At 39.3% G+C, this 26,577-nt stretch overlaps 1 protein-coding gene across 22 annotated transcripts in view; it reads right to left on the bottom strand.

The window, feature by feature from the left end:
* Window positions 1–8,564: 8,564 nt before the first annotated feature.
* cadpsa (Ca2+-dependent activator protein for secretion a) overlaps window positions 8,565–26,577 on the bottom strand; it is a 123,629-nt gene continuing 105,616 nt past the window's right edge. For all 22 annotated transcript variants that reach the window (XM_044023615.1, XM_044023619.1, XM_044023623.1 and 19 more), the window contains 2 exons: window positions 11,849–11,953; window positions 8,565–9,731 (listed from right to left, as the gene is read on the bottom strand). In XM_044023615.1, the coding sequence (XP_043879550.1) occupies window positions 9,558–9,731; window positions 11,849–11,953 (279 nt within the window). In that variant the 3' untranslated portion in view covers window positions 8,565–9,557. The remainder of the gene's footprint in view (window positions 9,732–11,848; window positions 11,954–26,577) is intronic.

Here is a 26,577-nt window from a genome sequence, read left to right as displayed (position 1 = left end):
CACATGGAATTTGTGTTTTTTGTTTTAATCAGTATTCGATGCCTTAAACGTGTCGTAACCGGCCAACCAGACTGCCCCTGACAGCAACATGTACTTACATAACACTTACATAACCCCTAAAGCAGCAGGGCCTCTGTAAATCAATAGCACATCTTAGATTACAGGCTGTAAACATATCAAATTCAAAAGCGTTTCCCTGCAACTGTGTGTGTAGTCAACCAGTGAGCAAACGCCCACATTTGTACATTTGTTTCACAAACTCTAATCAGTGCCTCTTTTAGCCTCATGACGTCAGCGCCACAGTCATGGACACAACTGTTCACTAAATGCCATCATGTTCACAAGACTCACTAGAAAACGCTAACACCGTGTGAGCTGCTGCTGTAACTGAAGTGTTATCTGTATGTGAATGTGAAGACGCAACAGTTTGTGTTTCGTCATTGTTTACGTGGTTTGTGTATGGTTAGATGACTGTAAAAGTGTAAAAACAAAAAAAACAAAAAAAAATCTGGTCTGGGAATGGGAGAACACCACAAGTGTTATTTGAAGCTTAAATAATTTTCAGATTTCATATAATAGGGGTGATTAATCTCCACCAACCTGCTGCTGCTTGTTAGTTTGCTGTTTCCTTTATGCTGCTAACACTGATGTAAATGTCATGACAGAGGCCATAAAAACACAAAAGCATGAAGACAATTTTGCTGCAGATCAAGTAAAAGTAAAAATTAAACACAGTTTCAAAGATCCAAACAGTGATTGAAGAGTTTATGTTCACAGGCCTGATATGCACTGATGTGCAGAAAATACAGCACTGGCACCATCTTGTGGAATCTTACTGCACTACAGCTACCTTTTTCTTAAATCATTGCCCGATATGAGCTCCACTTTATTAGGCACACCTGTTCAACCATTAGCTAAAGCTGATGAGCTATTTTTAAAGTAATTATAAAATTGAAAAGGACAAATATGTCTAGAGCTGCTCTTGGAAAACTGTATGCATTTCTACCACAACGGCAACATTTCGAGCGTGCCTGTTTCTTGCTGCCGATTTTGGGTGGATTGAAATTTAAAACATGAAGCTTTTCGACTGGGGGTGTATAAACTTGTTTTAATGAGGGCCAGATTTGACCATATAAAGATGTTCGACGGGCCAATAGTCCCTTTACACTTTTTTTTAACAGTAATTTTACGTACAAATGCACTGTTAAATTAAAAGAGTCATCTGACTATGACATTTTTGTCAAATTTTGGACGACATACTAAATTATGACATTTTTGTCAGATTTTGGACGACATACTAAACTATGACATTTTTGTCTCATTTTGGACGACATACTATACTATGACATTTTTCAGTGATTTTGGATGACATACTATACTTTTTGGTGGTTGCGGACGACATACTATAGTATGACTTTTTTACTGATTTTTGACGACATACTAAACTATGACATTTTTGTCTCATTTTGGACGACATATTAAACTATGACATTTTGGTGACTTTTTTGACGACATACTAAACTATGACATTTTTGTCACATTTGGACGACATACTAAACTATGACATTTTTGTCAAATTTTGGACAACATACTAAACTGTGATATACACATGCCACACCTGAGATTGAACACAGCACATCTTGTAATAGTTACATAGTAAAGACCTACTAACCACTACATCGCCATGCCACTCAGTTGCTAGGGTAAAATGTCATACTTTTTATGCTCTAAGCTTATGTGGTCCAAAATTTGACAAAAATTTCATAAATTAGTATGTCGACCAAAATTTGACAAATATGTCATAGTTTAGTATGTTGTCCAAAAAATGTACAAAAATGTTGTAGTTTAGTATGTCGTCCAAAATTTGACAAAAATGTCATAGTTTTATCCAAAAAGGGACTCACAAGCCCCTCCCACTCTAGATTCCCCCTCCCCCTTCCAAACACCAGTTTCTAACGCCTGCATTATAAAACCTGAAAATGTCCAAAAAAGTATAAAACTTAAACTATGCTTGTTGAAAAACCTTAATATGTATCAAAAATTTCAGTCCCAAGTCTTCTGATCCATTTAAAGTTTGATCCACGTCTCTACGTTAAAGTATGATGACTTTGTGATGGTCCAAAATGGGCTTGGTTTTGATCCTTCTTTCGACCCTTTCCCATTTATGCGTATGTAGAAATTATTCGCAGTTTTTCACGATTTTTGTTGCCATGGTCACTCGAAATGCTTAGAAAAGTCAGAGCACATGATTCCCGATCAAGCTGAACTCTCGGTTCTCACTAGTATTGCAGCAGGCACTAATCACGAGACTGTCATGAATACCCAAATTGTGTTACGGATAAGAAAATGGAGGGCACAATTGTTGATATTCTGATATTCTATGTCAGAGTTGTAGAAATGCAAAGAACAGTTTTTAAGAGTAAAACATCTGCTAAAAAAAAGCAATGTGTTCAATCAATTGTGCCGAGCAGTTGGGGTGGAGAGATTAAACAATGCCATCCATCTAATAATAACAGTGAGTTCAGCAGGCCCACTGTAAGAATGTGATATTGTTGATCCCCATATGGGCTTTTACTGTATGCGAACATGAAACGGGACAAACAGTCCTGACTAATATTCATCCCTAAGGTAAAACACAATCTGCCATCATGTCTTGCCTGGACATTGTGTGAGATTGCTTTAAACTGTAAGCCATTCTTTTCATGGAAAAGATCTAAAATTAATCAGCATGCTTGTTGTCCCCTCTTAAGGCCTCGATAAGAAGGTTTGTTGCACGGGGAGGGAAACATAAGAGGCTTTAGGGGTCGCTCTTATTAAAAGGATCTGACATCTACCTGCCCTCTCAAATGGTAGGCAATTTTGACACTTCTGGCACGCAAAGCAGCCGCACAAAAATAAGCACATCTCCGGGGCATCAAGGCCTTCTCTGCTGTCACGCTGTTTACCTCAAGGGACACTGCAAAAAGCATCATAAATGAAATACCTCTCCAGAACAAATCACAGACCAATTTCTTTGGCTTCTTGAATGTCCACACATGGGCTGATTTCCATCTTCATCTTTTCATTTTCCTGTTATCATTATGCCCACGTATCATGCCGGAGACAAGTTCGTGGAGTCAATGTGTTGGAACGGCGTGTTCTCACATCCGTATTAGACTCCCTGCAGTACAGCAGTGGCCTGTCAGTGCTCAGACTCATGGCCAGCTCTCACTGTGTTCGTCAGTTGGATATCCTTTTTATTTTGATACGGCTATCATTTCCTATTTCCCCACTTGATTGGAGCTTAAAAGCCAAAGCAGCTCAGATCGTGCCGGCATAAAACTCCAGGCCCATTAACTCATCCTGGAGTTGCCTCTCACGCAGAACTGTCCAGTCGTGTCAGGATATTCGTGTGGAAATTAAATGAATGATTCCAAGGCAGTGCACTGACAGCAGATTAGATTTCAAAATAGGTGGGCTGCTCTGTGTTTTTGCTCTTGATTATTTTCCTATGTATATTATATAGTCGCAATAAAAGTAAAACATGGCACAGACTAAATAATAACCCATGAAAAACGGAGAGAGCAAAAAAACTCTAAGTGATTTCTAAATTAAAAAAACATGTTATCGACCCCAGCAGGAGAAATGCTTATTTCTTCATTAATTTATTCGACATGGACAATGCCCATAAACATTCTGAAAATACCCCAGTGAGCCAAAAGGTTAGTTTTCATCTGTTGTGATTGGCCTGATATAATAGTAGACTGTGGTGGACCTGAAATTCAAGACAAGAAAATAAATGAATACATAAATAAATAAACACAAGGCAGAAGTTGCAGCCAGTAACTTAAAATAACACTAATAAAACAATACACATGAACATTGAAACATGAATAGTTTTTTCAATTTGCCATGTTAGCATTAATGATAATAGAAAAAAACTATGTATATATATATATATATATATATATATATATATATGTATATATATATATATATATATATATATATATATATATATATATATATATATATAATATATAATATATTAACCCAAAGAAATACAAATATGGTTTCACTAGTTATTAAACTTCCATTTAATAACTAGTCCACAAAATGAAAATGAAAAACATTTTAATTCAATTTGTAGTTTGCCACCAAAGCAAAACTTTGCCAAATCATTAGCTTAAATTATTATAGAGAAAAAAGTTCCACTCAAAGTTAATCAAAGCTTGATGATGGTTTTCAGGAGAGTCTGTCACAGCCAACTTTGTAGCACAAGTTGCTATCGAGCTCAGGACGTCAGGACGTGATTTGGTTTCTAGGAGCTGCCATGTGGGATGCTCGAAAATGATCGGGACCTGACAATGTTCACTGCCACGGAGATCGACCGATATATCGCAAAACTTGACAGACAGAATATATCTGATCCTAATAATCCAAGGTGTTGCCTTGACTGTGTGACATCAGCTACCGGAGCTAAGACGAGATTGTGTGCTCTGTTGTTGGGTCCACTCTGTCCGACAAAAACACTGGCAACAGAGAGATTAAGAATCTCAGTTTGTACAGCTAACACTGTCAGTACTTGAGTTGCAGCATTTTGGAAACATTTTCATTTACTTGAAAATCGTGCTCAGGGGAGTTTCAGAGGACTTGGACTGTCCCAAGCAAAAGAGACCTGGAGACCCTTTGAAGCAGATCTGTCTTTTCTTTTCTTGCATTTGCTTTTTTTTCATTTCTCAGGTTTTGATGACGGCTAAATAATTTGAGGGATTGTTCATAATTTTTGTTGCTGTGGACTAAAGTAATCAGATGCTCTCCAGGACCCTCTTAGCTTTGGGTTCTCAGCATCTTTTAGTGACAGAATATTTCTGATTTTCTATTGTACGAAGTACGAAAGGATGTCCTAAAGAATTCATAGTTTTGTTGTTAGCAGCATTGCACCTTCCAACCCTTGTTGCCCTGTGAATATGATCGGTGAACCCTGCGCACAGAGTAAATAAAATATTGCACATGAATGTTGAATTTGTTTATTCTTATAGTACAACATGTTTAGGTTTGACTTGCATTAGATCAGGGGCGTCAAACATACGGCCCGCGGGCTAGAACCCGGCCCACCAGAGGGTCCAATCTGGCCCGTAGGATGGATTTGTGAAAATTTAATGTCAAACACTATACTTTATTTTTCAGCTCCAGATACCGGTGACTAAATGTTTGTGCCTTTATAGATCCACTGTGATCGGTCGGTTGTAATGCACACGTGTAAATGGTAAATTTAGGGTCATATTTCTGAAATTGCACAAATTTTCTCAAGAAATGTCATTGTAAAAAGATACTAATGTAATATAATGTAAAACAACAGGAAACAATTCAGAATTCTCGTTGTTCATAGGTTATTATGCTATTATTTTACTGGTCCGGCCCACTTGAGATCAAATTATGCTGGATGTGGCCCCTGAACTATAATGAGTTTGACACCTCTGCATTAGATAGATAGAGATGTAGCCCTAAATAATGTCCTCTGATTTTACCGGATCGTCATGTTGCAAATTTTATTGTAAAATTAAATGTTACCATGATGTTGATTTTTTCCGGTTTTTGATTTTCACTGAATTTCAATAAAACCGTTATTTGCAGGTTCATGATTTAGGGAGAAAGTAAAATTTCAGTAGTTGTTTGATTCACCTCATTTCCCCCAATCGTTGTTCTCTGTTGTTCAGGGAGGGGTTTGCTCCCTCACCATCTTTCCATATAATAATTAAAAGATATCCTGTCTTCTTTTAATTTGGGACTGCATGATATCTAATCCCCTCGACTTTTAGTCTTAGCTTCCATCTTGGATTCTTGATTTGATTTTGGACATGGCTGATTTGATCTCTGGCAATTCTTTCAATCTCCTTCTGGACATTAATATCAACGCTCAAGATGCCTGAAGCTTTAATCCTGTGCATTAATCTCACACTCCCTTTCTTAAGAAAATGCTGCTGTGGGGGAGGGGCAGGAGGTCAGGGCTACGGATTAACAAATATGTATTTGTTTTTTGCAGTCTGCTGATATAACATCCCTGTCCAGGTCAAGCGGTGGGCTCTTTGTCTACACAATTCATGTGTGTTTTATAGTGAGGAAATAAGGGTCATGATAATAATTCAACATATACATTTAGACACAATGAGTTGCCCTATAGAAAAAAAGACCTGGGTTCAAAAGTCGGAACAATTGCTTTTGAGTGGGTATGTTCTCCCCATATGTGTGTGTGGGATTTCTCCGGGTTCAGAGAACACACATGTAAGTAAGTAAGTTCTGCTCCAAATACATGTATAGAACTATTAGGCAAAACACATTTTATCCAAACATGTTTCCCTCTACATGATGTACAGTAAAATACTAACAGCTGCAGCAGTAAGACCAATAAATGAGGCAAGAAATCTTTTTCCACATTAGCTGTTCACCTTTATTTCAATGTTCTTGCCCTGAGTGGGTTTTCCTAGAAGGCAGAAGCATGATGAACCCACCAGTGACTTCACACACGGAGCAAAAACACTTTGGGGAGTGAATACTGGGGACATGCAGTGCTCGCATACAGGACGACACGTGGCTACAGGAATGCAGTATAGAACACAGTCGACAGAGGGAAAGAACAGGTAAACTTCACTTCCCATCATCCGTTATAAAAAAATGTGGAGTAGCCCCATCATACATCATTAAATAAAGAAAAGGGGACATACAAGAACAAATGTATAATTTCAAGCAAACTGATTTTCCAACTGAAAACAAACGATCACCGAAATGACACCAAACTATGAGTGTATTGCTAAAATGTATACTAAACAAAATGACTTAAGGAAAGTGTCAAAGGTCTTGATGTGGAAATCAAAAGTAACACGGTTCGGAAAAGCTGGACCACAGCCAGTCAGTGTTCTTCAAAAACAAACCAAAGCATGTGTTGTCACCAACACACTGATCTGCAGTGACACAGCATCACTTACTTTGTAAAGATCAATGTCGCTCTCTCACTTTCTAATGGAAGAAGTTTTTAATTCGGCAAACACACATACGCATACATTCCTCGCACACATTTTTACACAATCCCGTGGTTCATGCAAATCATCTCGGTGTGCTTACAGGTTAATAAAAACGTGTGTGTCATGTGGCTCCTAAATGTCTAACTAAGTGCACTCACTTGTCACAATATAACAGAATAGTCTGATGTCACTGCCATGTTCCTTAATTACTATAGTTTTAGTGGATTAAAAATAGAGCTTTTCTCAGCTGATCAGTTGTCCATCCATCTGTCCAAAATGTAGTGAGATACACTCATAGGGTTCTCTTCATTAGGTTCACCTTTTCAACTGCTTGTTAATCTCAAAGTCTCATTCCTTTTTAATGTCAATGACCTCAGGAGTTTTTGTTTCATTTAGGCTGATGCACTAGTTTTATTTCCTTTGTGTTTTAATGTTACTGTACAGCACTCTGGTCAACTGTGTTGTTTTTAAAAAATGCTTTAAGAGTAAAATTAGATTGGACCTGACTGGATGTGGCTGATGATGGGCTCGGATTTTTAATATTGTCAACTGAAGTAAAGTGATTACAATCATCACTGATGAAATGCAGTCAGTGTTGTTTATTTTGTAATTCCTTCCTCTTTGTAAGTGTTATAGTTTGCCGTCAGAGCAGAAAATCAAGCCTTGTGTAATGGTGTGCTTCCTCGTCTGTTTTCGCGCTCTATCTCTGACATTTTTCTCTTATTACTCTTTTCCATTGTTGCTGTTGCCAAACCAGACCAAACCATATTATTTTACTATATATTATTCATTCTATTATTTGTTATGTGTGATTTCAACTGTGTATGATTACTTTTTGGAGACAAACTCACAAAGCCTTCTGAGTAAAAGTTGCAGCAGATGTCCCACTTATGCCAACATCAGGTTAATTCACTCTTACACAATCAGGACAATGACTCCTTCCTTGAGACAACTGAAGGCTGATCGTTGTGGCAACTAAAATATTACTAAGACATTTTGTTAGTAATAAAAGTCAAATCTGACAAATTGAATTTCTTACATTTCTTATTTTTTAGTTTTCATAAGTTGTGAATACACATGGTAACTGTTTCGATATTTGTGCCGTCGACACATATCAAAGTATTCTAGAGAGAGTTACTCTTCTTATATAATAACGCTGTTATGTATCAAATTACTTTTTGAATAGTAGTCATTTTGTAACTTCCCAACAAATCACTGATGTCGTGCGTATCACAGTGAACTCCATTGGACTCACTAATTCAGAAACCATGAATCAGCCTTTCCTGTCACATCATAACAGAGCACAGTATTTTAAATGAGTCCTATTTTTGGTTGGGATACGAGGCAAAACCATTACACTGAAAGTGATATGAGACCATTTTTTTTAAGCCTTTACATCAACTGCAACATACAGTGACTGCACATAAAGACACATTCATAGACTTGTTCATTCAGTTGGAAACAAAATGGTCATCCATATTGCTTAAGAACATTCACAAGTACATTTGGAAACACAATACTTCTTTGATGTTTTAGTTTAAACCCTGTGTGTTTTTTAGGGGTTCAGTCTGACATTAACCCATCAGTTCTAGCTCCATTTGACATTTTGGATCTATCACAACATGACTTCAACAGTGATAATTTGATCATGCATTTGTTGGCAGGCTTACAAATAAACAGACATCGTTTTTTTTTTCTACATTTCACCATTTCACTTTCAACCACAGTACAGTGGCCTGTACATTTCCGACTGTGAAAGACAAATCTCAGCGATAAGCACACAAAAAGCTCGTAGACATTCTGGGTTGCACAACGAAACGATATAACAGAATATTTCTCATGCCTCCTAAAGACAAATCTACCGTAGATACAATCACCTGCATTTTTAAATCATCTTCTTTGTAAGGCTGCTATGCATGGTGAGTCTTCCTGGTTGCACTTGTGCTGCTCTGAAACACCACAGACTTGTTTTTGCCTCTGTTGTATTTTCACAAAACTTACTTCACTCAGAAATTGATTGATTTAAAGCAACACTTTGCAACATATTTGTTACCCTAAGATAACTTAAGATAACAGCTTCAAACTTATGATGAGTCACTTTGAGACATGTTTGGTGAACGGGTAGAAACACAAGAAAGGAGTACATAACTTCATGAAGGTCAGCGACCCAAAGTTAAGGAATCAGGTCCAGCAAGTTCAAGAGTAATGCTGAATTGAGGTCAGTTGAAAAAGTAATTGAATGTATGTTTTTATCGTGGCATGTTTGCTACAGTAACAGAACGTCCAGCAAAAGTTACATAGTGTTGCTTTAAGATACTCTCACTGTCCTTCAGTTCTTGGCTGTTTTGACTTTTACCTTTGAGCTCTTACCTTACAAAATGCATTATTTGTCTTTATAACTTTCAATGGGATGGAACAATTAAAGCAAACAATGGAGGGACCAAGTTGAATGTTAGGCCAGTTTTTTGTTTTGTTTTTTTACCTGGAAAGGCTACATGAGTTCTCACCACTCACCCTCTGAAAAACTATATCCTTAAATATTTCAGTCTCAGAGATTCAGTTGTCGTTGTCCTCTTCATCGCTGTCCTTCATGGAAATGCCTTGCATCCCTCCTTCCCTCACTGAGGCAGTGGCTTCTTCCAGTGTCAGCCGGTTTCTCACTGTTTCATACATCTTGCTGTTCAATGTGGAGTCCAGCACTCCTTGAAGGCGGAAGTCACGGTACTTTTTCTATCACAAAGAAAAGAATCAGAGGTAGTTTGTAAGTAATGCTTTTAGATGTTTTTAAAAGAACTAGGTTTTTTCACACATATATACAAATAGATGTTCTAATTTGCTCTTTGACTCGACTGCAAGTGGTAAATGAAAAGCACTGTTAATACTTCAGTTTTGTTTCATTATTAGTCTAATAAAAGAAATCCCTGCACTTAATTTTCACCATTGCTGTTTCTTGTATGAAGTGATTTCTGTAACCAAGCAACCAAGTGTAGATGGGAAAATCTGCTTCCTGTTTACACTAACATTCACATGTGGAATGTTTGTGAATGGTGATGTGATTGTGTTTTCAGGTGTGTTGGTATGGACTCAACATCATTTTAATTTTATTCATGGTCTCATGATGATATGCAATATAAATCATGGTGGTGCACTACAACACAAACAGTTCCACCCCACCATTGGTCCAAGGAAAATAAATCCCAGCACTTAACCCTTTAACACCGAGCGTATCACAGACAACATGTTTGCCCAAGCGCATTGTATTACTGCAATTATGTGACGGTTTGTTCTATCAGAAAAATTCAAATAGTTTCTGAAAGCTGAGAGGTCGCAAGTCAAAACCAATATGTGGTTATTACGCTGTTGCATCAAGCTGGCGAATCAGCATCTTTGTCCCAAGAGAGGAGAGAGTTGGAAAAATGCCTGTATTGTATAGTTTAAATTTTTTGGCCTGTTTTTGGACATTGAGACAAAAAAATGTTAAGTGCTTTTTCTTAATAAAACTTTTTTCTTCATTTTAAATTGTTAACACACTATTTTAACATTCAGCAAATTGTAAATAACTGCCAGATATTGAATGCAATTCTGGAAAAAATGGGCAAAAGCACTTACTCACAGGACATGTTCTGACCCTTTTATAATTAAAATAAGCAAAAAAGTGCAAACAGACATTTTGAGACATTTATTTGATATGTAGCTGGTGTGGATTTAAAAAAAACTTTGAAATAAAAACATGTAGGTAGGACAGGAACAGGACAGTGATCCACTATGCTGCCTCTCCTAATGCAGTTATGTACAGATCCTTCATAGATGAACATATTGCGTATGCATATGTGGTTGTCAGCTTTGAGTCCTCATACTACATATTTTATACTTGGCAGCAATCTTTAGGATGATGTGAAGACATTCATCAACAGAATATTTGTAATGGTTAATTGAGATGACCTGTCATGTGTAATCATCATGCCTTGCCATTATCACCTAGCCTTGGATCACTAAAATATAACACATTCAACTACATCAATATAGGTCACGTCCCATATTGCTGAAAGATAGAAGGATTTTTTTTTTTCTCTCCATGACGCGTTGCTGAATCACAGATGAAAGTTAACCTTAGAGCAGTAATTACAGCAGTGAGTGGTGACAATAAAAGGCAGCGGGTACTGAAATTCAATGACTGAATGAACATGTTTGATTTCATGATTTTAGAATGTGGTCCAAAAAGTCATGTTTCAGTTATGCAGCCACTCGTGCTACAAATCTGCATACAGGTCTCTGATAGAAATAGTGCTACTCCAGCACTAGCTACAACTGCATATGGTGCAAAGAAACCTAAAAAAAATTAAATAAAAAATAAAGTAATTGCATTTATGCTAATCTGTTGGGACTCGGGACAGAGACATCCATTAAAAAAACAAAACAAACAGTAGTGCTTAACTTACAACTAAGAACTACTTTTTAAGCAATACTGGTTAATGCAGCTTTAAGCTGTCTTGGTGTTAACTTGTTGACCAAATTGTGAAATTTGACTTCTTTAACTTTATCAAGGAATTACACTCTTTATTGTGGAATGTGTTAATTTGGTTCAATTGAATGCAATTAGATTTGAGGCAATTCGGTTCTTTGTGTAGTATTTGAGAAACTATGAGGAAGGAACACATTTATATCTATACAGTATAAATACATCAAAGTATTTGTATCTTTTACTTTTACAACTGACTACTGTTTTGAATCAGATTCTTCTTACGACTCAAGTTGTTATTTTCTTGTTTCTTAAGAATACTTGTGTAGCAGTAGCTTACAAAAAGCATTCTGCACTCATTTGAGACTGTGGTTAAGACCTTTCTCACCTTGACAATCCTGATGAGAATCTTCAGCTGATAAACGTGGAGCTGAAGGTCCATACGATCAGTCAGCCATGTTCCTAGGAGGTTCATGGTGCTGGTGTACCATTGCTGTAACACACACAAACACATAATACATTATATAACTCCATCTGACAGTTCAAAACAAACACCTTTACAAATGTATTGCAACTGCAAATATAGTCATATATAGTATCAATCAATGACTTTCTCTTGGTGGTATACAGCTTCCAGAGAAAGTAAGTGATGTCATCCTTGCAGCGAGTCATCATGACATGAAGTTTCTTGTGGATCTAAGGGGGAACCTAGAGCTGACAAACATACCCTTGCCAGAAAATGCCTCTAAACTGAGGATAATCATGTGTCGGTCAAACAGTCTCATCAGGACATTAGCAGCTGAGACATGGCATGGAGCAGAACTGGCTGGGATCAACATGCAGGAAACTGCTCTTGTCATGCGAGGCTCCATCACAGTCCCACAGGCTAGAGATATATTTAATTCTGGTTTGTGCACCCAGGGAATATCCAGCAGCTAATGAGACATTTGTTGATGTGGATCCTAATGAAGACTTCGGAGGTCTTGGCACATTAATAACCTCATGTCTCTTGAGTGTTTCAATGACAGGAATGTACAGTAAAAATGTATTTTCCATGGTAGTCTGTGGAACATTGACAGTTTATCATACATGAACAAACTCGGAATGACTGACATAGCTCAATACTTTCAAGTCCAGTTGGTGCCGTATACTCTTGGTCAAAAGCACAACAAAGAAGATGCCGTTTGCTTAAGATTATAAAAATTAAAATACAAAGGGAGGGACAACTCCCAGACTCCCAGTACTGGAAAAGGAATGTGAGATTGAGTACACATGGAACATGGAATGGTAAACTGGGATGGACACAGACATTGGACAAGTGAAGCAACGCTCCATGGACACAGAACGTGTCTACCTATAACATTAGTGTAATTAGTGTCATCTTTCAAAGTGCAAGATAGACCAAAAGGAGTGGATAATCAGAAGTCTGTATTTTAATGCAGCAAAGCTCTGGTTCTGAGCAATATTGTTTCCTGCCGTGCAAAAATAAATAAAGCAAACAATATACCGATATGTCATTAAGTTAGCTTATGGATAACGCAAAATAAATAATCGTAAAACAAGGCTAAGATGCAACAGACATAATTCAGAGAAAGACCTGGTACCACCGGCGACTTCCTGGAGACACAGAGAGCTCAGAGCACAGTGGCTGTGCAGAAAGCCGAAAGGCTGCAGATGTTTCTCTGTGGGCCCAGGCTGTTGCCAGTCTAATTGATGGATAATGATGAGCGCAGGTTGATACTAACACAAGCCGACTGTGTTTCAACAGTCAGGGTCACAGCAGAGGCAATGGTAGAGGAAAAAGGGGGGAGCTGCGCTTATTTATAAGAGGACGTAAAAGTCAGGGTTTTTTCTTTATCATAATGATAGAAGAAGTGCAAGCTGTCATTAAGAGCTGAAAACACATCCATCCATAGGTTTTGTCATCTTTCTTCTGTTAGAGTAGTGTCTGTGGTGGAAACATAGATTCAGGTTCATTTTTAGGGAGATTAGGAAACAATGACAAACTCAAGCAACCCACCTTTTCTTGTAACGACATAAAACAAATAGATTCTAAAGAGAGAAGCCAAAGAAGCAGCATGAACTCACAAGTTTTACTTTTCTGAAAACCAGAGAGCAATTTTGATTAATAACCCAGAGATGGTTATCATTGTCCTCATATCCTTATTTCTGCCAAAAGTGCCTCAAATGGTTAAAAGAACTAACTTATATCTTAATAAAGATGTAATGCTATTTTGGTTCATATTGCCGATTCACATGTAGCTGTGCTTTTATAGAAACATAAAATGACTACATACAGTATGATCGTAAACCCTGGTGTGTAAGAGGCAACAACTGTGATATTTGATTGGCTTTTGATCAAATGAGACTTAGAGACTCAATGTTTAGACAAAATAACACAATGTTGAGGTTTTGCAGTGCAAGATATTTAATCTGACTTTTCCATTGTGTATCTGTATGAACAATTAATGAGATCACCACTGTGTCAGGTCTGCAGAGGCCATGTGAGAAAGAAGAGAGCCGATACCTTACATGTAGGTCAAACACACTAAATGGAATTTTGGGTAGAAGAGAAGATGGTTGTGTCGAAGCAGAGCTGGGGTGAATCAGTGAGGCGACCTGGTGCCAGCAGCGTCCTATCTGTCGCTGTGTGCCTGTGAAGGCTTCGGTGTGGCAGCAGGCCTGTGATCTCGCCCCGAGTACAACCCCCCACCGAGAGGCCAGGCCTGGAGTGACTGATCCACTGACTGGCTGCTCTCCCGCTATCCATCATCCGCTCCTCCTTCACTTCCACGTCCATAATTTTTAAGACTTTACACCGTGCCACACGGCTCCCATCTGCAGCCATTTTTTTGCAGCAGCCATTTTGTGCCCTGTTCTGCTTTACTCCTCTTCATTTTACCAAAAAAAAAAAAAGATTCTTGACAGTTATGTCACAAGTCTTCTTCCTGCCATGACTGGCATTTTGGAGGTCTGTCAGGGACATCTTGTGTACACATAATGCCTGTGATTTTCATCAACTTTAAGATCTTTTTAATGCCAGTTTGAATGTAATACAAGTTTCAATGAAAGCGAGTGCTGACCACATTTCAGAAACGGTTCAAATTTAAACTCTTGAGAAGACACAAGCTGAGGATGGAAATTGTGAATTGTAATTTTGGACTAAATGAATAAAATTTAACCAACTTCTTAAAGAAATATGAAAATAATTAGCATGGCTGAGAAAATCTAAATTTGAAAGTGCATTTTAATGTATATTACTCATTGCAATATAAATTAAATGATGCTTTCTCATCTAAAGGAACAATTTCATAAATTTCACTCTGCAACCACTGACAAGCCAGACCAGCAGACTGCAACAATGATGTCACTATGCTTTTTTAAAATGAATTGTATTAATTATGAATATGTGGATTAGGCCAATTGGACACTACATTAATCATCAGTGTCAGTGTGAGAGAGAATGTCTCTCTGTGGACCTGCAATCGACTGACCATGGATAGAATTGGCACCAGCGACCCTCATGTGGAGGATAAAGCGGTAAATGATGAATGAATGAATGAATGAATGAAATTATTATTATTTTTTATTTAAGAAATAATAATTTCACAGTGGTGGGTAGTGGAAGGGTGATTGCCATATGCTATAGTGTGCACTTTATACACAGCAAGATGCATGTGTCTGCTGAGAACAAAACCCAAAAAATGTCACGAAAAAACATTTAAAAAACACCTTCTGCCATTCGAAACATGATTTGTGAATGCTGTGCTATAACCTGTCATTTAAAGATAGAAAAACACAGATATGACCCATGCCAGCAAATCAAATCCACAGTCTCGATCTGTGATCAAGAGCGATTATTTAATTCCTGATACTTTCATTATTCTCAAGTTGTCATGGAGAAAGTAATCATGGAGATGCTTTCATGCAGACGTGACATGTGCTTGAAACTGCATGCACAATCATCTGCACAGCTGTTCATTCTCCAGCTGTTTTACTGTACTATATAACCCATGTGCTACAGTGGTCTTACTGTCATTACAACATAGAAATGAGAGACCCTGGTTGTCATGGTTTCAGCTTCATTTTGGTAGGGGTTTCTGTGAATATCATCTTGTTGCAGAAGAATGTGTTTGGGTGTCATTGAATGTATCAAGTAATAATCAGTGGTCTCATGATTTTCTTAGGTCCATCTCTGTGAAAAACCTGTAGAGGTGATCAGTTGTCAGTTGAAAGAATCAAAAGGGCAACAAACGTCTATGTGGGAATGATGACTACCAAATGCCAGCATGATTTCTCTGGCTATTTTTGTGTCACACAATGGTGTGTAAATCAGGCTTTATTGTTCAATTTATTCAACAATAATTTATTGTGTGGTGCTCAGCTGTAGATTCAAGAAATGTAATTTTTTTTTGTTTTAAATTAATTTTTCTCTCACTCACAAACCTGGACAAATGCTGATGTGTGTCAAGTGTGTGCATGCAATGCATTTGAGTTTCTTAAACTCAAAATTTACAACAGACTGCAACAGACTGCAGATAGCTTACATTGGTTTGTCACTTGAATGCATTTTACAACATATCTCTTTATGTGAACATTTCTTAGGTTTTTTGCTCATTGAACTGAGTTTTATATCCTGATCTGTTTTCATTCCTAACACGAAGGCTGGTTGTTACTTTAGCTCTGACTCAATCCCTATTTCCCTCCAAATGGTACACTTTACACCATTACTGGAGCGATCTTTTCACCTTCTCAGACAGGCACTTCAGATTGACACTGTCTGCTTGAAAATAACCACATGCAAAAGCCACAGTTTCACATCAACCCCCCTCAGGAAGTGCTGGTCCTTCGGTCTAGGATCAAGACATTGCGGCATCTGCACGTTGATAAAGTTGAAAGCTACCCCGACACTTGCTGAGCTCATCAAATGAACAGTAACGGCCCCTCTTGCTTTGTTCCTCTTGGCTGGACCCAACAAAAGAAAATTATCAGAACAGACGAATATACCCGAGCTCTCTTTTTAAGCTGCATGGGGATCAGCAGGGGGCTAGCACTTGCTGACAGCCAAAACAAGCGTAACATGGCTCTGAATACATAATGCCATAACCCGACAGGGATCAAATCTGTGACATTCTAACGAGTTCCATCTGAAGGAAGTGCCTCTGTTTCTTCAGCCGGGTTATCTGTGTGTGTGTGTGTGTGTGTGTGTGTTTTATCACCTTGCAACATGGTGATGAACCCCTACCTATACACAGACACCATGCACATTCCACACTGTGCGATGCACACACTTCCCACATACACACATCTGCTGGTCCATCCCCCTTCGGGTGAGAGCTGGGAGACAGAGCGACCTCCTGCCCCCATCTGACACCAACCCACCCATCCCACCAGACCCCCCACTCCCCCACTCACTACCAACCCCACGATTACACACACACACATGCACAGGCACACACATAAACCTTGCCTGGAAGTCAACATTCACACCAAAGTCTTCACATGGTGCTTAGCAGGGGGGCTTGCCACCAGCAGGATTTGATGCAAAAAATGGCACACCTCCCATTCTCCCCCCTCCCCACCAACCTACTCACCTCTTTCATGACCCTTTTGCATATATTTTCTGTGAAGTGTCATGAAAAGGAACTGGCCTTTATTCAAATTTGATGGATAAACAACACAGAAACGTTCATGAGAAAATGTAATGTCCCTCTATAAGCAGACACATTTTACTTCACTGTGAGAGCAAAATGTGCATTAAGACGAACATATGCAGCTTCCTGGGACTGAATATAGCTTTATCTTATATTCCATTCCAAACTGTTTAATCCTTGGTTTAAAAGGTTTTTCATCAGTGCTAATGTGTTTAATCGTCATTAACTTCAGGATCAGATTACTCTGCAATGCAAGCACACAGCCTCAGCCTCCAACTGGCATAAGGGGGAACTTTTTATCAGGCTAATGTCTCCGATCTACTGTATTTTTGCCACACATCTTCTGGCCATTGGCTTAGCCATTAGCATGGCAGTTAGCCATGTTGCAATCTTACTTTTTCAAACTTAGGACAGTGCTCCATATTATTAACATATTATTGATTTTATCAGATCTTCTAAACAATTTATTTAAAGCGGTACTTCCTCTGACTTGTTTTGTTTCAAGTCTATGACCACAATTTAAGCACAGGTTACGCCAGAGGGCAGAACACCCACTGGGAAGGGGAACCGTAGTGTTAATTGTTTTTCTTTTTGGAGGTTCACTCGTGTTTAAAAACCCACTCATTTTAGTGTGAAAGAGGCTCTATATGCATACTATGCACTAAAATCCTTTTTAGTTTATGGGGCTGATTAGACATGTGTTGCTAAATAGTAAAGCACCAGCAAAACCTATGTTTCCTTCTAGTACAGTACTGAAATGTTTAGCATTTTAGTGCAAGGCGTTACTCTTAAACCAGACAGACACTCAAATCAAGCAAGAGGCACTGTGCTTTTGTGCTCTTCCCCCTAGTAGTGTTTGATGTCCGCTTGAATCCTTTTTTTCTCACCTGCTTGCATGCAAAACCTATCTCCAAGCTAAAATTCATTTATTTACTATTGACTGTGTGTGGTTAAGGTACTGACAGGTAATTATATCAAATAAAGGAGTGCTGACCAATAATAGGGGCTGTGCAATGATCAAAACCAAGCTCCCCTTAGCAGGACCACAAACACTGAGTGTGAGAGCAGAACTTTGCAGATTTCAGAATCAACTATAGGAGCACAGAAAATAGTCCTTTGGATCAGTTATAAGAGAGCAGTAGAACTTTGAGTAATAAACGTCTGGGGACTTAATACTCTGAATTTAAAAGACAATGCTGTTAATTAAAGGTTGGATTAAGACACCATAAAAGTGCATGTGAGTGAAAGGGGGAACACACACACACACATACACACTCACACAACCAAAACCCCTGACAAGCCGACCGATTTGTTAGGTCAGAGGCCTCTCTTTGTGGGGCCGCTCAGTAGCTTTTGTGCTGTTGAGAGGCAGGAATGTAGGAGCTGAGGAGAGGCCTCACCACAGGAGGTACACGGGGATTACAAGCAACCTGGGACTCTGCCTCTTTCTGCCTCTGCTACTGCTGCCTCCGTGTGTGTCTGTGTATGTGTGTGCTACATCCATACAGCCATGCATTCAATAAATAAAGACCATTTTCAGATAAAAAATGATCTGCCTCCAGACGATAGTTTCGAAGTTTTCTGCTTCCCTACAAACACACATGGCCATTTAGGTGCACTGTGTATGCAATTATTGGTTTAAATAGGAAGCAGATATTCCCCTCAATATGTGTTTACTTAGTTTCAGAAAGTGTTACTTGACAACAACAATGGAGGGACGTCAGAACAGAGATTTTTTTTGAGCCAAAACTATAGACAAATCACGTCTGATTGGATAACTTAATTTAAAACTCGGGCACCAAAACTCTGACTCCCCAACCTTGTCAAATTAAGTTTTTTAACTGAAAACATAAAGTTGTACCGATTGAGCTCTTAACTTTCTGACAGGAAATGTGTGTAAAATTGCCTAAGTAACACTGGATTAATTAAATAATGAGCAGATTAATGAAATAATAATTAATTGACCCATACACACATGTTTAGTTTTGTATGGTTTTGGCTTTTTATTCACACAGAACTGGCATTTTGGGAGCCCTAAAACACTATACTTGACATAGAAGTATCAAAATTCCACCCTTGCGTTTGTGTGTATACAATACGCAACGTTAGGAAAACGATGATGTCATGGCCTCTTTTGCTCTTGCATTTGCTGCCAGTATCTTTGACGCCATTGTTTTCTTCTTGTGGTTGGAGTTTGTTTGCTCTATTGTCTTATGTTAACTTTTATTTCCGTGTTTATGGAAAAAAAAGAAAGCAAAAGATCGTGTGGGGAAATTTCTTTGTGCATATGGCCTAACTGATGTACTTCTAAGTCAAACTCCCGCCTGCAGAAGAGGGTACAGAGAGAGGTGTGCCTCACATTATAAAGGCAATTCTCTGTGAAAAGTAGCTGTGGTTCTCTCTCTTTCTCTCTCTCACAGAGCTTGTCCTGCTGAGACCCAGCTGTGTCTGCACCAAACAGGAGATATGGAATGATGTTTGCTGGTGCAGCGACGCTAATGCCAAGTGACAGGATTCCCTGTGAAGGAGAGGTAAGGCTGCTGTGTATCATAAAGCAGCAACATGCTAACACTGCTATAACATAAGGAAACACACCAAGAGCGCCTTAGTGGTGCTGTAAAGCATTATGCGGTTTAGACAAAGAGTTTGTCTAATTCTACCTGTTCTGCTTTTGACTATATCCTCTAATTTTAGTGTGAAATAGCATTCTCTCTCTTTCTCTCTATGTCTCTCTTCATGTCTCTCTGTGTTCTTTAAAGGATGTGTATATGCTACAGCAGGAGGAAGGGGTAGCTGCGTTCTAAAAGTTTTGGGTTCAACAAGCATGTAGCTGAAAAGTGTTCTGATTGTGCCTGAGCACAGATGGGGCAGCAACAAAAACAGGCTCAGTGGGCATTCGGGCCGGACAGCTGGCTAAGGACAGGCTCCTGAGGAACAGGATGGCAGGAGAGCCCAGAAAGGTAAATGTTTATCTCAGGTCTGGGTCTCTTTTCAGGACGGCAATCTAGGTCTCTTACGAAACAACCATCTCCTTCTACCAGTAAGTGTCAGTTCAATGAACATGAGAGACCAAATAAGGAGCAACTTTATGAAAACACTGTGGTTTCTAGAAGGGATGGGGTTATATTTGGGGCGGTGGGGGCAGGGGGCTGGGGGCTCATGTTGTGAGGAACTAAACAGTTGGAATTGGGTAAACATACAATGAGCAACAGAAAGGCTCTGTGGTGGACAATAAAAAAAGAGAAAAAGCCGCCAGCTTCAGGCCCTGAGAAAAGTGAGCCATTCTCCTTACAAAGAGCTGCTTAGGGTTGGATTGAGGGAAGGAAAAAGAGGGCTAAAACACTTGTGGGCTCAGGGAACTCTATAGGGGGAGTGAAAATGGAATAAGCCAGCAAGCACTTGAGGGCCCCGCCGAGCACCTGAATGGGATAGAGGGGTGGAGCGTCAGAGGGGGGTCTGGAGAAGGTGAATGGGCTTCTTTTTGGGTCCAATTTGTCTCTTTTCACCCCGCTCGCCCTGCTCCGGCTCTGACAGATGTACAAAGAGGGAGCGGCACTGGGCCACTCATCCACGTACGCCCATGAGCAGCTGTCACTTTTGTCAGACAAGTTAATCAAACAAATGCCACCGAACCTCGCATTTTAACAAGGAGGGGGCAAAGGGAGAAGGAAGGGGGATGTAAAAGGGTGATAGAGACCCTTGGGATGACATGTGTGTCTTCAATCAATTCACCCCACCAGCCCTCATCAATAAGCCAGCAGGACCCTACAAAGGAGAAGTCTCCATTAAACTTGCATTTCCCTCCTCTCGGAGTGATCGCTGCATTAGTGTCCTTAGCCATTTCCTCCCAGCAACAAGGCAACTGGGAATGTTCATAGAAGATTAAGAGCAAAGAAACGAAGCAGGGTAACAAAATGCTCTCTCTCTCTCAGTAATTATTAAGGACTCTATAAGCTGCTTACAGACTTCATTAAACGGAAGTGAAACCTTTTCAGAGCATGTTTGGAACAGTCACACACAGTCAGTTTAACCTATCCTAGTTGGCTGGCCTTTTTTTATTACTGTGACCTTTGGCTATTTTTTCCTTCCTACTGGTTGTGTAATCCTTTGGCAGTTATTTTGCTTTAACTTGAATGAGATTACTGCCGTGGAAAACAACAGCAAGTTGTTGATGGTATATTGCAGTCATGGTGTTTTGGTTAGGAAAGACTGGTTGTTTATTTTCTGGCAGGAACAGAAGACTGATCTAAAGGAGCCAGTCCGACACTGAAATATTGCAGAGATATAATTCAGATTGTTTCTTGTTGTTTGATGTAATCAGTTAAGAAAAAAATACATGATATGTCATTTCAAAAAATCTATATGAAGCAATAGAAAACATCCAAAATCTCATGATACCCTGGCTCCAAACTTCTCCCAATCACTGTAACACTGTAATACTAATATCATGAACATTTGAATCACACAATATGTTTAATATATCAAATAAAATCTAAATATTTTGATTTGCTCAGTGAAATGAAATAGTTGTGAGTTGTGCAGTTCAGTTATCTTAAATGTTACAAGTTTTAATGATTGTTTTACAAAGTTACATTTTTTGATTGATTTGAAATATATAGAAGTGTTCAATACACTTGTGTTTAACAAAAGCATTTGTGTATCATTATAAACATGGAGAAATGGCCAAACATATCATGCGTCCAAAAGCTACCCTGATTTACAAGGATAGCCACTGGCCAGAGAAAATTCTCTATCAGTTGAGTGAAGTTTGCGTGTTGACTGAGCTCAGTGTTGATTAAATTGTTCACTTGCCGTGGCAGCGGGGCCAGCGGTTTCTGACCGGAGCCTGCAAAATGGTGAAGTCTTCCCTCAGACAGCCAAGTGGTCTGACTGCAGCTCCATCACCCACTCACGAGTCTGCTGGCATTCTCTGTCAGCATCCCCAACACACATACATGCACACACACACACACAGATACACCACCCACCGTGACCAAAGTATAGAAACTGCGATGACAACAATCTCAAATCCCCCAATCAGCAGCTCAATCTGACCTCTGCCCTCACTCTGCTCCGCCACAGTCGTCCACCACTTGGTAAGCAGAGCGAGATGGGAGAACCAGCAGCGATTAAAAAGCGCTTTAACTTTCGTCACACAGAAGTGCAATTTTGCCATGCTTGTGAATCTGATAACTACCAAGGTCAAAGGAAATACTTCAAATCAATCAATGAGCAGGACTCCTAATCCGCTCCGGCCGAAGCCAGATTAAGTGTATAATTGACCTACGTAATCCCAGTATCTCCAGCAAGCCTAGTTCCAGGGGGTGGGGGGTGTTTGTGTCTGTGTGTTTGGAAGGGGGTGTGTCAGATTTTGTTGTTCTACAGCACCATCTCCGTCTTGTTCTTCCTTCCTGCTCTCTTTGTGGTGTATCAGTGCAGGACTGGATTTAGCTCAGGCTAAAGACATGGCTTTTTTTAATCAATGATCCCTGGGGCTCTGTCGTGCTAAGTCCCCCCTTCAGTATCATTTAAGCACATCTGTTTTAATCTGGGCCTCTTCAGCCACTCTTTCAAGAACTAAACCAGGGAGGGAATGGAGGCGGGGGGATGAAGGGGGAAACCAAATTAATTTCTCTCTCTGTCTCTGAACACACACACAGACTAATACAGGGATGCTGCGAACTACATGAAGCAAGTTTCTGGGGGGCTCCTGATTCCATCTTCAATGACATTAATGTTGAGTTACCAAAGTTACACGAAGATCTGACTTTACTCACAGAAAATTGTCAGAACATGATATTTGGTGATGGAGTAATATGCTCTCCTTTTACCTGTACCTGACTGTTTGGTATTACAGGGTAAAAGAGATATCAGCCATCTTCAATTTGTATGAATACAGCCAGCAAAGAGATGAGTTGCCTCACATTTTGCTTGCTTTACAGTACAAGTCAAATGTTTGGACACAAAAATGTGTGCAGACTAGCCCGTGATTTTTTAACTGAAAATCAAACAACTTTACAACTGAGCCACAGTCACACCGGTTATGTGTTACCTGGCTCTACATAGTCCTGCCCCCAGCTGTGATATCCTAGCATCCCGATGCTGGACAGCACATGTAATTCATCAAATAAGATGATAGTGCCTTACCTATTTCTTACACCTACAGTAAGAGTGAGCCCAGACACAAGGCAAATAATAAATGAATCATTGCCCCAATGCACAGCCCACTTCAGACTTGACCAAGATGACTCACAATCCCTCTCACCATGCAGTGAAGGCCCTGGTAACACCTACTTCCACTGTACTCACAACACAATACCAAAGGGACATGGCAACAAATACACACACTGCAGGATGGATGAACTAACTTCAATGACTTCAGAATCCTAGCAGGGCAACGCATAGCATTGCCTTCGCCAGGGGAGGAGAGAAAACCTAGTCAAACTGAAGGGTTGCTAGCTTCAGTCCTTCATTGGAAGATTTTTGACCTAGGCGTGATCTAGATTTAACATTTGATTGCTTAACCTCAGTTATGATAGTGGTACTCAGTGTCTCTCGGGGAAATTGGATCGAGGAGGCCAACAAGTGCAAGAACGGAACATTAGTTGAACTCACAGTGGAGTGCAGACAATGTGGTGGAGGACCTGCTGTGAACTCAGTGAGTTGGACTATAAGGGCTTTGTATGCCAGTCACTGCAACAAGCTCTCTGACTCCTTGACAGCAAAAGTTTACTGGAGAGAAAAGCTACCACAGAGACTGCAGAGGAGGTGTTCAATGTTGTAGCAGATGGGGACTGATCATCCCTGACTGGGTCAACCAGGTGGGGGTGTATAATAATCAAAGACTCAAACACCTGATGACCTGGGTGCATCACTACAGATTTGTCCGAGCTGCACCAACGGGCGTTTGAGTGACACAAAAAGAAAGACATTATGCAAAATGACTTGTGAGTTGTATCTGCTTAATATGGAGATGATCTGAGGCAGCAACAGATCAAGCAATAATACCGGCATAACAAGAGCCACCTCTCTGCAGGGGATTTTCATGCAAGTTTAATCAGGATTTCACAGACACCTGCCTTCACAATATTTCCTACAAAAGCTGACAATAATATTAAGTATTTCACAATTGGATTGCTCGCCGCAATTGTAGTAAAATGGCATAAAGTAAATCTGATTTACGGAAAACACCAAGAAGTAGCAAATTCTCTGCTTAGGAAGGAGCAGAAACAACAAGTGCAAAGCATTTTCCACTTGATTGGTAAGAGAAGTGGGTCAAATATCAATTAATGTCAGAACATAGACAGTATTAGCTACAGATAATGTTTCCCAGATTATGACTCATTTCCTGAGATGCTGTTGTTTGTTTAACAGTGTAAGCATTATACCACATAGATGTCAAATATCTAGTGTTGACACATATTTGGAAATTAAGAGGCCACAGTGAAATAATCTTCTTACTGTGGCTGATATTAGAAGACGTCTTAAAATAAATGCATGTCCTAATCCCAATTAAAATTGTATAAAACCTCTGATTGTCTCTGGAAGGAATCACAGCCAACAATGATTTAGAAAGCTAAATTACACTGAGGCTGAGAGAAAGTGTCTCCATCTCTGTCTGTCCAAAAAACAACACAAACTTTGTTGTTCACATACACATTTGGCAGGAATGTGTAAAATAAAGCATTTTTTTAAAGTATCTGATGTGTTGATGTGATTAGAACTGTAATCTCTTTACAGTCAGCTTTCATGGCGCTAGGGTATTTGATGAGGCCCTTTAATTCTACGTTATGGCCCATGTAAAGACTTTAATCTTGTCAAGGAGCATAAAAAAATGTGCCTACTCTCAAACATCATATAATGTCTTTTTAGTCTTAAAAAAGTCAAATGGATCATATAAAGCTGGGTTTTCAAAGCGCTTGCTGTATATGTTGCTCTGACAGACTTGTTTGCACTTTATGTATTTTTAAACAAGAACAGGGTATTTAAATTGTGGTTTGGTGCAGGTTAAGGTTAGGCGTTAATTGGTTATGGTTAAGTTTAGGGACAACGCTTTGTTTAGGCTGTCCAAATGAATAGAATTCAATGCAATGTCCTAAGAAGAATAGCCCTGCCACTCTGTGTGTGTGTGTCCTCTAAAAATAAGGTCAGGATGGACTCCTCTTAATCTTTGCTTTGTTAGGTGGCCTCTCCCTTCCCTTGTGTACTGATGACTTCATTATTATATCTGTTTCCCTGGTGAGGATTACAACCTGTGTTCATACACTCTCACAATGAGGTGGCTCGTCAGCACTGTCGTATGGCTCATTGGTTTTGACTAAGTCCTTTGCTAAAATAGTATCCTGCGACGTACTAATGCTAAGTTTGTCATTTTAAAATAAGGTGCATGACCTCCACTTCTCCAAGGCGGTATTTTTTCAATCTTAGAAAATGAAATAAAAATCTGGTTAAATATTATTTGTCTTTAACCAGTTTGCACAGAAATGAGGTTCTAGCTCATTAGGACCAGGTCTCCATGAGGACTACTGTTGCAGAGAAGGTCAGCATTTATGCCAGACATCTTTCTAAAGAGGTATTAAATACAAGAACACACACACTGCCTTGGTGAGCTGTAACACCACTCTATTTGTCCCCTTAGAGAATTAATAGTTTTTAAAAGACTATGAAATTGTGTGAAATTGTCAGTTTAATAGAAAGACATTTTTCTAAGCTCTCAAAGTTCAACAAATAGATGACAGTTGACTTATGTGTCCTCGAGGCTCCAGTTAAGTGGGAATGTTTGATCAAAAAAATAGAGCGAAAATAAAGTAGGAGTCTTTTAAGACAAATCAGTTTTTACTTTGAAATCCAGACTTAACTCTACGGTAGTCTACTGAAGATCTCAGGCAAGTATAAAGTAGATATACTCTTTCAAGTCTATATATATATATATATACATATATAATTTTTTTTTTCCTAACTGTTCTTAAATTGTTGTGGCTGTTCACACTAATGAGCATGCCTCGATTTATTTGCAACCACCACCACCATATGACCACTTTTACTATTTCATGTTCTAATGGTTAAAACTAATTTCATGTTACAGCAGCAAGAGAAGAGCTATGACTCACTCAACTTCACTTGTCTGGTCTTCCATGGTAAAAAGCGTTTGTAAGGTCAATGTATCAAAAATCTAAAAATGGAAACTTTACCAGACATTATATCCATTATACGATCTGGTTGGCTGGAACTGAGCCATGTTGCAGTTTAAAAGGGCATGGAAAATGACTTCAGACCTACAGATGAGCAACGTTGCCTCTGAGGAAAAAGCCAAGCATTAATGCACCGTGTAGTGTGACAAGAAAGAGCGGGGTAGATTTATAAAAGGGTAGAGTGACAAGAAAATCACAACAGAGTGACAGAGAGAAGCCAGCTAGTGACACCTTCGCCGGCCTGTGCAATGCCGTGGGGAGAACTGATACAG

Source organism: Solea senegalensis, linkage group LG4 (genome assembly GCF_019176455.1).
Source record: "Solea senegalensis isolate Sse05_10M linkage group LG4, IFAPA_SoseM_1, whole genome shotgun sequence".
Taxonomy (NCBI): Eukaryota; Metazoa; Chordata; class Actinopteri; order Pleuronectiformes; family Soleidae; genus Solea; species Solea senegalensis.
Note: the sequence above shows the minus strand (reverse complement) of the source record. Positions and strands in the feature narration are given on the sequence as shown.